At 46.4% G+C, this 13050-nt stretch overlaps 1 protein-coding gene across 9 annotated transcripts in view; it reads left to right on the plus strand.

Annotated features, from left to right (window-relative positions):
- Positions 1-13050, plus strand: part of LOC107541142 (anaphase-promoting complex subunit 15) — a 56747-nt gene that overhangs the window by 43354 nt on the left and 343 nt on the right. The window contains exons 1-4 of one of the 9 annotated variants that reach the window (XM_016218114.2): positions 10396-10501; positions 11893-12017; positions 12548-12607; positions 12905-13042. In XM_016218114.2, the coding sequence (XP_016073600.1) occupies positions 10402-10501; positions 11893-12017; positions 12548-12607; positions 12905-13042 (423 nt within the window). In that variant the 5' untranslated portion in view covers positions 10396-10401. Of the gene's footprint in view, positions 1-10395; positions 10502-10815; positions 10843-10910; positions 10952-10974; positions 11720-11887; positions 12018-12547; positions 12608-12904; positions 13043-13050 lie in introns of those variants that run through there. The other 8 variants (XM_016218116.2, XM_016218117.2, XM_016218121.2 and 5 more) reach the window with 8 other exon arrangements.

Genomic DNA, 13050 nt, shown 5'->3' on the forward strand with positions numbered 1-13050 from the left:
CCAGGTGATCGGGGTTCAATTCCCGGTCAGGGCACATGCTCGGGTTGTGGACTCGATCAATGACTCTCTCATCATTGATATTTCTGCCTCCCTCTCTCCCTCTCCTATCCTCTCTCTGAAATCAATAAAGATACATTAAAAAAAAAAAAAGATTATTAAGGAGCGACAGAGCTGGCCTGTTGAAGAAGGGGCACAGCATTCCACGCATATGAAAGCATCATGCAAAGGCCCTGAGGCAGGAAGCATTTTAGTGGGTCTGAGAACTGCAAGGCTGTTGGGGTGTGGTTGGGGTATAGAAAGAAAGAGGGAGGTTGGCTTTAGGTGAGGGTGGACAGAAAAGTAGGGCCAGATATGGCCTGATAAGAACTTCAGCTCACAGTCTAAAAGCAGTGGGAAGCCAGGGGAAGGTTTTAGGCTGCTGTGTGAGATTTGGAGTGGGTGCAGGAAACTGTTCAGTTATCACAGTGGCCCAGGTTCCAGGGGGTGATAGTCTGAACTAGAGTGGGACATGATGATGGAGAAAAGAGATGGGGAAGAGCATCTGGGAGTGAGAGGGAGATATCAGGCAACCAGAATCTCTCAAGTTTCCAGCAGCACTGCAGTGATGGAAAAGTGACTGGTTGCTCCCCCTGAACCCATTTTCTAAAATGGTACCTACTCAGCAGACTTGTTAAAAATTAATATATATTTTAAATTGTGGTAAAATACACATAATATAAAATTTACCATTTTAAGATGTATTAGTTCAATGACATTAAGTACATTCACATTGTTGTGGAACCATCTCCATGTGGCACCCACCTCCAAAACTTCCCCAGCTCAAACTGTGCACCCATCAAACACTAACTCCCCATGTCCCCTCCCCCAGCCCCTGCATTAATTCTACTTTTTGTCTCTATGAATTTGGCTCCTCTAGGTCCCTCATATTAAATGGAATTATTACACTCTTTGTCCTTTGTGACTTGCTTCTCTCACTTTGCATAATGTCCTCAAGGTTCACCCATGTTGATACTCAACAGTTTTATGGGTTTGTTGTGTTGTTTTTAAAAAATATATATTTATTGATTTTGGAGAGAGGAAGGGAGAGGGAGAGAGAGAGAAACATCAATGATGAGAGTCATTGATCGGCTGCCTCCTGCACGCCCCCGACTGGGGATAGAGAGCGCAACCCGACATGTGCCCTGTCCGGGAATCGAACCCTAATCTCCCGGATCCTAGGTTGATGCTCAACCGCTGAGCCACGCCTGGCTGAGCTCAACAGTTTTTAAGGTAAAAACTAGAGTAAAGGATGGTGTAAGGGTTGGTAAAACTATGAAGTAAAGTCCGAGGAAGCAGAGAAGGGGAAGGCTGTGAGAAATGAGGTCAAAGGCTGAGGCCTTTGTTCTGTGCTTTCTTCACAACACACAAGGAGCAGCCCTTTTATAATTGTACCCCACCCTCACAGCACACACCTGAAGGCACATTGCTCCCCAACTTCCACTTATAGCCTGCGGAAGTCTCTGGGTCTCCCTGCCTGTGTCTGCCCAAGCGTGTATGACAGTGTGATCCAGGGTCTTTCTGGGTGTGAGGATGCAGGTACGTGCCTGTGTATTCCTTTTCTATTGGTGCCATAACCAATTACCGTAAACTTTGGGGCTTAAAGCAACACAAATTTATTATCTCACAGTTAGTTCTGTAAGTTACGCGTCCCATATGGGTCTCAGTGGGCTACAGTCAAGGTATCCAGACAGGACTGCATTCCTTTCTGGAAGCTCTAGATGAGGGTCAGTTCCCTTGCCCTTTCCTGCTTATAGGGGCCGCCTGCCTTCTTTGGCTCATGGCCTCTTCCTCTATCTTCAAACCCAGCACTGTAGCATCTCTCTGACTCTTCTTCCTTCCTCACATCCTTTTTTCTGACCACAAAAAATCTTTCCGATTTTTCGATTTCAAGGATTTATGTAAACAGATTGGGGTCCCCTAGATAATCTGGGTTAATCTTCCCATTTTAATGTCCTTAACCTTAATCACATCTGCAGTGTCCCTTTTGCCATGTAAAATAACATTTTCACAGGTTCTGGCGTTAGGATCTGGACATTTTGGGGGGGCTTTATTCTGCCCCACATTCCTGTGTGCCAGGAGGGTATGCTGGTGAGTGTATGTGTATGTTTGCATAGGTTGTGTCCCCTCAGTTGTTGCCTCCAATACAGTGGGCCTCCCTTCCCACTTTTTGATTGGTTTTGCTTTGGTCAGAGTGAGGAAGCCTTAGCTTCGGTAAGCAAATATATGCAAACCCACCATGCAAATAGGGGCCTGGCTTGAGCACACCCACTCCCCCCCCACCCCCCATCCCCCCGGCTGCTTTCCAAGGGACTGCAAGAGAACCCACAGAGGTTGTTTCTAGCTCACCCTTCCATCCGAAACTCAGAGTCAGCCCAGAGAGGCCCCAGTGACTGTTTGCTGACCAGAAAATAAACGAGGTGTGAAGTGACCCTGAGGCAGAAGGAAACTTATACACCAGGCAAAGGTACACTCTCAGCCAGCCCACCCAGTGGGGCTCTCCAGCCTCCCCCCCCCCCCCCCCCCGCGCAATCCCCTCCATATGCCATGCTCTCCTGCCCAGACAAGCTCCTCATTCACCCCACATCCCAGCGCCTGCTCATGGAGTCCCCTCCCACCTGGAAGGTTTCCTCTTTCCTTCCTTCTCTCTGACTGTATAACCCCAAAGCCTCCTTCAAGACCCAGTTGAAGTCCCCCCTGTTCACGGAAGCCTTTGCCGATGTCTCCTTGCCTTCTTCCCGGGATATGTGTCATCCTTTGACTTTAGGGCCTAGTCCTGTGATCCTGTTTCTCTCACAGTGCCTACCACTAAGATGGCCACAAGCAAGCCCCGCGTGGAGCACACCACAGCCCTTTCAGGTCTTCGTGCTTTTCCACACGCTATCCCCTTCTGTCTAGAATGTCCTTTCCCAACTTCTCCTCTTTCAAGGTCCCATGTCACTGAGGAGCCCTCCCCACATCCTCTCCCACGCATTACCTTTCTCTTCTCAATGTTTCTACTCTTCTCAGAACCTGTTTCCACTGTTGCATTTGTAGCACATAGTCACATGAACGAACAGTTCAATTCCGTTAGACTGAAGGAAAAAAGTCGTATTGTACAGACATTTCTTGAGTTACTGCTCTACGCCAGGTCCTGTACTAGGTGAGGAAATAGAGATGAGCCAGAGACCTGCCTTCAGAGCCTAATCATTTGCTTTGCCTTCCAAGCTAGACTGGGGGCTTCCAGAGGATGAGGGCTCAGCTCTGATTCTTTTTTTTTAAATATATCTTTATTGATTTCAGAGAGAAAGGGAGAGGGAGAGAGAGGGAGAAACATCAATGATGAGAGAGTCATTGATCGGCTGCCTCCTGCACGCCCCCGACTGGGGATCGAGCCCACTATGCGGGCATGTGCCCTGACTGGGAATCGAACCGCGATCGCCTGGATCCTAGATTGACACTCAACCACTGAGCCAAGCCCGGCCGAGCCAGATCTGATTCTTCTGTGTGTCCCCATCACCAAGCACAAATCAACCCATAAGAAAACTTTGAAGAGTGAGTAGAAGATTGATATTTTTTAGTTGTAGCTTCAGCTTGGGCAAGCCACTTCACTTTCTCCTATGCTAACTGGGGGCAGGATTCCCAGGACTCGGGTGAGAGTAAGAGGAAACTATGTATGTGAAAGCCCTTTGGAGATCAAATATCCTGTGGTATGCCTGAAAGACAATGATGGTCCTCTCTGTTCCCTGCCGGAGCCTGCCACACACCTCAAGGATTGTGGAAGCAGCTCTCACTAGCACTGAATTCACATCAGTCAGTTGTGGCCCTTCCTGAATCCTTGAGAAATTTCTGCACAGAGCCATGGATTTCCCTCTCTAGCCTATGGCCTCTGACTGTTGGGAAATCATCCTGCTTTCAGCCCAGGCCGTGGCTTGTGTAAAACATAATGAATGAGAAGATAACACCTCAGGACAGAAAGGGGAAGGTCTAGGGCATATCTTCCAGGGATTCTCATCGGAGCTGGAAACATGATTGGGATATTATGTCAGAGAAAACAGCAGCTGGGAGATGGGACAGGACCTGCCTGTGGTCCCCAGCAAGTCAGCAATAGGGCCAAGGTAAGACCCCCAAATCCTGGCTCCCTCTATCTAAAGGCTACCAAAGCCCTTCCCCATCTGAATCCTCATACCATTCTTTTTCTCTCCATCCCCAGACACCTAGTTCTGCCCAAAAAGATTCTTATTGTTCTCCAAACACATCATCTGCTTTCAACTTTATGCCCTTGCATGTGTCTCTGCACATCCCCTTCTCCCATTTAGCTACCAGATGAACTCCTACTCATCCCTCAAAGCCCACTCAAATGTTTCCTTTCCTAGAACAAAAGTATAAACTCAACTTATCCAGAACCCATTCATCTCTCCCTCCTCTGTGCTCTCATAACACTCTCTATATACATTGATTTTGATATTTACTACCCTCTTCTATAATTGTCTTTGTCCTCACTACACTGCATTTTTCTTTAGGACAGGGATTATTTCTGCTTAATCTCTCTGTCAAAGGGCTTATTCAAAGTGTCTGGCACTCTGTTCGCACTGAGTAAATGTTGACCAAACAGTGAAACAAAGAAAGGAATATGAGGAAAATTATTTAACCTCTTAGAGTCTTACTTTTATTATCCTTGATATGAAAGAAAGTCAAACATTTGGCAAGGATAAATGATGGATAATGAATTTAAAACAAATACCACCATCATTGACTAAGTTGCCAAAGCCAAACACGGGCAACTGTTCAAAATTTCCACTTATTCCTCTCCAGCCACCATGACTTGTTGAACCTGTCTGAGGTCCTTGGTAAGAAACTCTAGGTTACTAGGGAATTTCCCATCAAATGAGAGCTATCAGGAAGGATGGGAAGCAAAGGGTATTGGAGTTAGAGATCCTACAAGGAAAGGAAGCAGGAGGAGAGACTAATGGGGACATAAGTCACAAGGGGAAGCAGATAAGGGGTCCAGAAGAAGGGAGAGGTCAGGGTGGGCCCTGGGGACATATAAAACATTCAGTCTGTGCCCTCAAGGAGCTCATGGTCTGCTGGGGAAATACATAGAAATACAATTTTGTACAGAACCATGCTGTAGTGAATCACTATTTCTTCCCTTCTTCACTTGGCTTCCAGGGTACCATCCAACTCTCCAGGCTTTCTAATCTTTTTGGCTTTCTTTCTCTGTTTGGTTTGCTGTTTCTGTTTTCCTCATATTCTGCATTTTGAAGGAAACTGTGTTCCGTCTACACACTCCTTTGGTGATCTCATTGAGACTCATGGCTTTAAACTCTCTGTATGTGCTGATGACTTCTAAATTATCTCCAGCCTACGTCTCTCTCCTTCAGCCCCATGTGCCCCCTTGCTCCCTCAGCATCTCTATTCTAATGAACATCTCCAGCTCAACACACCCCAAAATTACCTCCAGATAGTTCCCCTCAAAACTAGCATCTCTCTTTTCTTTTCCATCTCAAGAAATGACACCACCAGTCTTCCAGTCATTCAGAACAAAAATCTTGGCTGCATTCTTCCTCTGATACTCTACATCCAATCTGTCCGCAAACATTGTTACCTTCTAAATATGGTTGACTCTTAAAGGACATAGGTTCACCCTGGCTGGTTTGGCTCAATGATCTGCAGACTAAAGGGTCTTGGGTTTGATTCCAGCCAAGGGCATGGACCTCATTAGCTCGGTTGCAGGCTTGATCCCTGGCACCCGTCAGGGCACATGCAGGAGGCAACCAATCAATGTGTCTCTCTCACATCAATGTTTCTCTCTCTGTCTCTCTCTCTCCCACCTCCCCCCTTTCCACTCTTTCTGAAAAACAATGGAAAATATCCCCAGGTGAGGATTAAAAAGAAAACAACATGGGTTTGAATGGAATGTTCCACTTATACGTGGATTTTTTCCAGTCAATACTGGTACTGCTTTTTAAAAAAAATTTTTACATGTTTTTATTGATTTCAGAGAGAGGAAGGGAGGGGGAGAGACAGAAGCATAAATGATGAGAGAGAATCATTGATTGGCTGCCTCCTGCATGCCCCCTACTAAGGATCGAGCCTGCACCCCCAGCATGTGCCCTGAACCGTTACCTCCTGGTTCATGGGTCGATGCCAACCATTGAGACACACCAGCCAGGCAATACCAGTACTGTTTTTGATTCACATTTGGGAGCCCGCCGATTTGGAGAGCCAACTATATGCATTGATCTGTATAGGGAAATTGAGCATCTGTGGGGATTTTAGTATCTGTGTGTATGTATGTTTGTGTGGAGATGGGGGCGGTTCTGGAACAAATCTCTTGAAGATACTGAGGGACAATTTAAGTTTTGGAAGAGTCAAAGTTATATGCAGACTTTCAACTGTGCAGGGGTAGGTGCCCCTAAGCCCTGTATTGTTCGGAGTCAGCTGTATATTCAAAATCAATCACTTCTCATCCCCCACCTCTGGATTATTATAATAGGCTCCCAATTGGTCTCCCTGCTTATTCCACTGCCTCTCCTAAATTTATTCTTCATAGAACAGCCAGAGTAACTCTGTTAAAATATAAATCAAATTGTGTGGATCTTCTACTCAAAACCCTTCACAGGACCCTCAACATGGAGTAAATGCCAAAGTTCTTATGACCTGCAAGGCTAGCTGGCTCCTGCTACCTCTCTGTCTTCTCTCTTTTTTTAAAAAAAGAAAAATTAAATTTATTAAAAGGGGGTGGGGATATCCAAAGGGAAGGGCTACACAGCACTGAGCCAAAGGATATGGGGTCCATGATGGTAGCAGAAATATACTTGGGACAGTGAAACAAGGAAGAGCACAGAAGAGGCAACAGGAGAGCGGAGGCTGGGCTGCTTTGGCTCACTGAGAAGTCAGAGAGAGAAGGGGGCCTCGGAGACAAGTTCAGGGGGTAAGCCCGGGACAAGCTGCTGCTGCCCATTGCTCCCTGGTTGCAAGTCTCTTGGGGTCCCCTTGGAGGGATGGAGACGGTGCTGGCGTGCTCCCCTTCTGGAGAGCGTGCACTGGGTCCTTTGTCCTGAGCTTATTTATCTCTTTCAGGTGGCAATCTGAGGGAAGGTCTCAGGGGAGGGTCTTAATAGAATATTCATCAGCTTTCCAGGTGTGCTCTTTCAGGGTCATGGTCTCCATTGATTGATTGGTGTCAGGGCAGGGGTCATTAGTCAATTTGGCTGGTCCTGAGGCAGCCAGGGCACCACTTGTCTGTTTTCTTCGCTGCTTTTCTGGGCCTGGAACTGAAATACAACTGCGGCCTAGATGTTATCTTTAGGGAGAAACGCTTATGGGGTCTAAACCACATGACCAGCGATATGCTGGGGAGGCCAGGTTACCCTGGGGACAAGGTTCTTCTTTTCCCAGTTTCGCCTCTTGCTAGGCATCCGGGGCTTCCTGCCCTGATGAGTCTCTGTACCCAGGTTTCTGTACCTGGGTTTCTGTACCTGGCCCATCTAACAGAGACGACTGTGTTTTTTGTTTTTCAAAATCTGTGGATAAGTGGACCCGCCCAGTTCAAACTCGTGTTGTTCCCTGTCTTCTCTTACTCTCCCCAGGGTACACTATGCTCCAGCCATTTCTAGGCCCTTTGCACTTGCTGTCCCCAAAATGCTCTTCCCTAAACATCAGAATAGTGTTGTCTCTCTCTCTCTCTCCTTTTTTTCAGAACTTTCTTCAAAACTCCCCTTCCCAGGAAGGTCTTCTTTGGCTCTCCTATCTAAAATAAAACCTCTCCCCCCACAAAAATAAATAAATAAATAAATAAATAAATAAATAAATAAATAAATAAATAAATAAATACATACATACATACATACATACATAAATAAATACATACATACATACATACATACATAAATAAATAAATAAATAAATAAATAAATAAATAAATAAAACCTCCCCCGACCAATGTTTTACTTCCACTTCTCTGATTTATTTTGTCTCCTTGGTATTTACTGCAATCTTAAACTATATATTTTATTTATCTTTATTGTTTATCTATCTCATTAGAATGGGGAACTCCATGAGGAAAATTTTTTTTTTTAACTTTTTAAAATTATCACCCAAGGATATGTTTTTGTTTTGTTTTTTAAAATATATCTTTATTGATTTCAGAGAGAGGAAGGGAGAGGGAGAGAGAGATAGAAACATCAATTAAGAGAGAATCATTGATTGGCTGCCTCCTGCACGCCCCCACTGGGGATCAAGCCTGCAGCCTGGGGGCATGTGCCCTGACCCGGAATTGAACCGTGATCTCCTGGATCATAGGTCGATATTGAACCACTGAGCAACACTGGCCGGGCTGTTTGTTTGTTTTTAAGCCTCACCAGAGGATATTTTTTCCATTGCTATTCAGAGAGAGTGGAAGGGGGGTGAGAGAGAGAGGGAGGAACGTCCATATGAGAGAGACACATCAATTGGCTGCCTGCAACCGAGGTACGGGCTCTTGGCTGGAATAGAATCCGGGACCCTTCAGTCCAAAGGCCAATGCTCTAACACAAAGCCAAACAGGTTAGGGCTTTTTGTTTGTTTTTAATTTGATTTTAGGGAGAGAGAGGGAGGAGAGAGACAGAGAGAGAAACATCAATGTGAGAAAAACATCGATCAGTTGCCTCCCACACACACCCTGACCAGGGATCAAACCCAGAACCTAGGTATGTGCCCTGACCAGAAATCAAACCTGCAACCTTTTGGTGTACCGATGACACTCCAACCAATTGAGACACCAGGCTAGCGTGAGAGAGAGTTTTTTGTTGGTTTTGTTCACTATTGTATACCCGCTACTTAGAATATTGACAGACACACTGTGAGGCACTCAGTAGGTATTTGTTGAATGAATGAATGAAAAGAATGGACATTTCCAAGAAGCAAATTTTACTCCTTAATGAAAAACTTTATAACAAGCAGAGCTGCTTAAAATATAATCATGTTGATATGCACAGTACATGACCTCTTAAAGATGTTACCTCATCACACCTCACATCAGTCCAGGCCAGGAGGAAGGCTGAGCACAGATTATGATGCCAGTTATGGAGGAAACAGTCCAGGGGAAAAAAAGACCTGTTAAGTGTCACACATCTTGTTGGGGCAGGAGTGCAGTTTTGTAGTTTTGGATTACTGGCCTTGGAAGAGGCTGATGGGTGATAGAACTTAATGGGGGTTGGGTTCAAAAGACCTCTTGCTGGAAGACATGACGATCTCTGAAAGGGAGGGTGGGTTACAGGTTACAAGAACAGAGACATCAGCAAAAGAGCGGAAGAGATGACAAGGCTGACAAGACATGACAAGGATGAATTTGGCCCTGGTCTGGAAAGGGCAGCTGAATTCCTCAGCAGCAGAGGAATTCCTCTGTGCCTGAGGCTGATAGTCACTTTAAACCCTTTCATAATCTCGAATACACAACTGGACAGGCAATCTGGAGAGACAAGTGAGACCACTGCCAGTGTGCAGTCTTGCTTCCCCATTGGACTGTGAGGTGTTTGGGAGAGAGATCATGTTCCTAGATTTATCCTTAGCTTCTTGAAGAACATGGATTATAGCAGGGACTCAAATACAGGGTTTCCCAAAAAATGTATATACACTTTGAATGATTATAAAGTCAGTGTTTATTACCATACAGTTCATTTTCAAAATTTGAAAGACAGAAATGAATAATTTTTTTGGTCAACACCTGTTTTCAAACTGATGACTGGTCTGGTCCAGGCACTGCTGATTGATAATGTAAAGCAATGTAATCACAAACATCAAGAATCATTTCCTTCGGTATTTGTGTGCCCTCAACTCGTCAACTCTCGCCAGTTTTGTACCATAAGCTTCATCTTTTATGTATCCCCATAAAAAAGTCCAGTGGATGAATTTTCTTTGATGAAAGCACTCTGGCTTCACTCATTATTTCAAGTAAGTTAAACCTGAAAAGGAGTTATCAGCTGTTAAAGTATGTATACATTTGGGAGGGGATCCTGTATTTCCGCTGAAGGCATACATAATGAACGTATGCGCAACACGGAAAACTGGGAGACAAAGAAACGGTGTAAAACCACCCAGCGATTCTGGTTAAAAGCAGGTTAATTTTCTTGGTATGCAGCAGAACAAACAGGCCCACTACTAACCTAGGTAGCGCCCAGCTATTTTGCAGCAGGGGTTGACCAGCAAATAGTCTGCAGGCAGAGGGTGGGGTTAAACGGAGCCACCCACCGGGCTAGAGGGGCGGAGCAGAGCGGGGGCGCCAATTAGCTGAGTTTCCAGGCGGGGCCAAAAGAACAGGCGGGACAAATTGCCACTTCCAACTACCCGGCTAAGGTGTGTAACGTCACATCCGGGACGGGAGCGGCAAACAAAAAGAGACCAATGACGCATGCGTTTGGTGCGTCCCAGGTTCTGGAGGGTCCTTCCGCTGAGGCGGAGCGAAGTGCTTCCGGGTCGCTGCCGGCTGCCGCCTCCCGGCGCGGTAAGTACAGAAGTAAAGCTGCGTCTACTGTCTCTTTGCGCCTTCCTCCCTCCCCTAGAGAAACCCCGGTCCCCGGACCCGCTCCTCCGAAGCTCCGTGTTCCGACTCCTTTTAATATTAAAGAGCGCCAACTCATTGGCCGCTTCCGCGAGACTAAGCCCCACCCCGTTACACAAGGCCCGTCACTCATTGGTGTTACTTCTTGTCACCCAGCATTTCTTCCAGTTAATTGGCCCTATTCAAGCCCCGCTCCTTTCGCTATTAGCAACCCTATGAGGGTAAATGCCTCTCTGAATCCCGCCCCTGCCTTATTCCCGTTGGTCACCTTCACGGTTGTTATCGTAAGCAAAGAATGGGCGGTGGCTTGGCGGCGACGGTTTGCGTTTTCCCAGCCTGGGTCTCTGTGCCTGTCAGTAATTCTGGGACATGATGGTTGGTGCTGTTGTACCTGTACGTGGTCTGGGAAGCTCAGGTTCACGGAACGGCAGGGCTGGCCCTGGATCGGTCAAATAAGTGAAGACAAAAACCGAACTAGACCTAGATCTTTTTCTCCTGCTCATCGTTAGTACCCGGCCTGGACTTCTTCCCGGCGGGAGTTATATGCCTCAGTTCACTGTGTGACCTAGAGTCCAGTCGTTGCCTGTCGCTGAGCCTCAGTTTTCCTGTGAGCCGAAAGGTTTTAATTCATATTCTTTAGGACCTTCCCGGTCAGCTCGTTAAGCTGAATTTATTTATTCTTTCACAACACGTTAATTCATCCAGTCAACCTTCCATCTACTTATTTATACATTTACCCATGCCTTTAGAATGCTTACTGAACCATACTTGGATGTTCTCCCGTCTACCCCTCTCCACCAATTTGGCTGTGGTTTATGAGAGAGGTGATTAGTGTCCTAAATTTCTGACACTGGGTGTATATGTGTGGATAATCATAGAGGGGCAAAAAATAGGTCTTAGGAGGAGATAGAGGCAGTTTCAGTAGAGTCCTGCTACCTCTAATTTTGTAATGCTAGTCTGCATTTTGTATTCCTATCTCTGCATTTGGCTTCCATTCTCATCCCTCTTTGAACAGCTTACAAATAGCTTTACTTATCCATAAAGTAAATTACCTTAATGATCAGAATAATTGTGAGGGTGGTATCATTATTATCTCCATTTTACAGATGAGGAAACTGAGGCTCAGAGAGGTTAAATGACTTGGCCAAGGACAAACAGCTAGTAAGTGGTGGAGCCTGGACTCAAACCCATGACTGTCTGACTCCCACAGGGAAGAGCTGCTTCTCTGCTCCCTTCCACTCCAACCCACCACCAAATCAAACTGTAACCCAAGTAAAAACCAAAACCAAACACATCTGAGAGCTGGATTCACCTGACCTTTTCTCTCAGTCTAGGAGCCATGTCTACCTTGTTTCCCTCCCTCTTCCCGCGTGTGACTGAAACTCTGTGGTTTAATCTGGATCGACCTTGTGTGGAAGAGACAGAGCTGCAACAGCAAGAACAGCAGCATCAGGCCTGGGTGAGTGAGGACCCAGCACAGTGGTGGAGCCTTATTCAGGGATCTCCCCTTCATTGGCCATGACCCAGCCTTACTCTGGAGGCCTGCCCTGGAAGAGCTTTTTGCTTTGAGCTGAGAATAATCAGGCTAGGAACTGGATTCTCATCTTTGTGTTACCCTAATTTTCTGGGGGACCGTGGGACCTCTGAGCCAGATTGGAGCCCAGGCTCTTTTCCATAAAGCATAGGAAATAATAATTTTGACTGTTTATTGAGGAGACCTAGCAGATGCCATGTTCTAGGCCAATAGTCTCTTACTTCACCCTCAGCATAATCTTATGAGGAAATCAAGGCCTAAAGAGTTTATGTAATTGGATCAAGTTCATAACTAAGTTGCAGATGAAAGGAAAGGGATTGAACTTTCCTGAGAACTGGAAGGAAGTTTCTCCTTCACACTTGGGTGGTCTTCTTGCAGGCAGGGTGGTCCAGACCCATGCCCCTGACCTTCCCTGCTTGGGCCCTGGCCCTGCTTTTCTTCCTCTTTGGCCATAGCTCCAGAGCATTGCAGAGAAAGACAACAACCTGGTACCTATTGGCAAGCCAGCTTCAGAGGTGAGTGGGGCCCAGGTGGAATAAGGCTCTCTTCTAACTCTGAAGGTCCTGCCTCTGACTCCAGAGCAGTTGTACTCCTCAGCTCTGGATGGAGGCTGGAAACGGGAACTAGAGGGGGTGGGCACTGGGCCCAGAACTAAGGTCCTGCAGAAAACGCACCAGCCTCTGAGACTCAAGCAGGGCAGGGTTGGGGAATAGGGATCATTTGTTGGCTCCAGAGAGTGGCTCCAAGTGGGTCAGCCCTTGAACTGGTCCAAGAAGGCCTGTAGAGTTTACAGGCTCTCCCTGCCTCACCAGCACTATGATGATGATGAAGAGGAGGATGAAGATGACGACGAGGATAGTGAAGAAGACTCAGAGGATGATGAGGACATGCAGGACATGGACGAGATGAACGACTACAATGAGTCACCTGATGATGGAGAGGTCAATGAGGTAGGCAG

Source organism: Miniopterus natalensis, chromosome 11, assembly GCF_054644295.1.
Source record: "Miniopterus natalensis isolate mMinNat1 chromosome 11, mMinNat1.hap1, whole genome shotgun sequence".
In the NCBI taxonomy this organism is placed as follows: Eukaryota; Metazoa; Chordata; class Mammalia; order Chiroptera; family Miniopteridae; genus Miniopterus; species Miniopterus natalensis.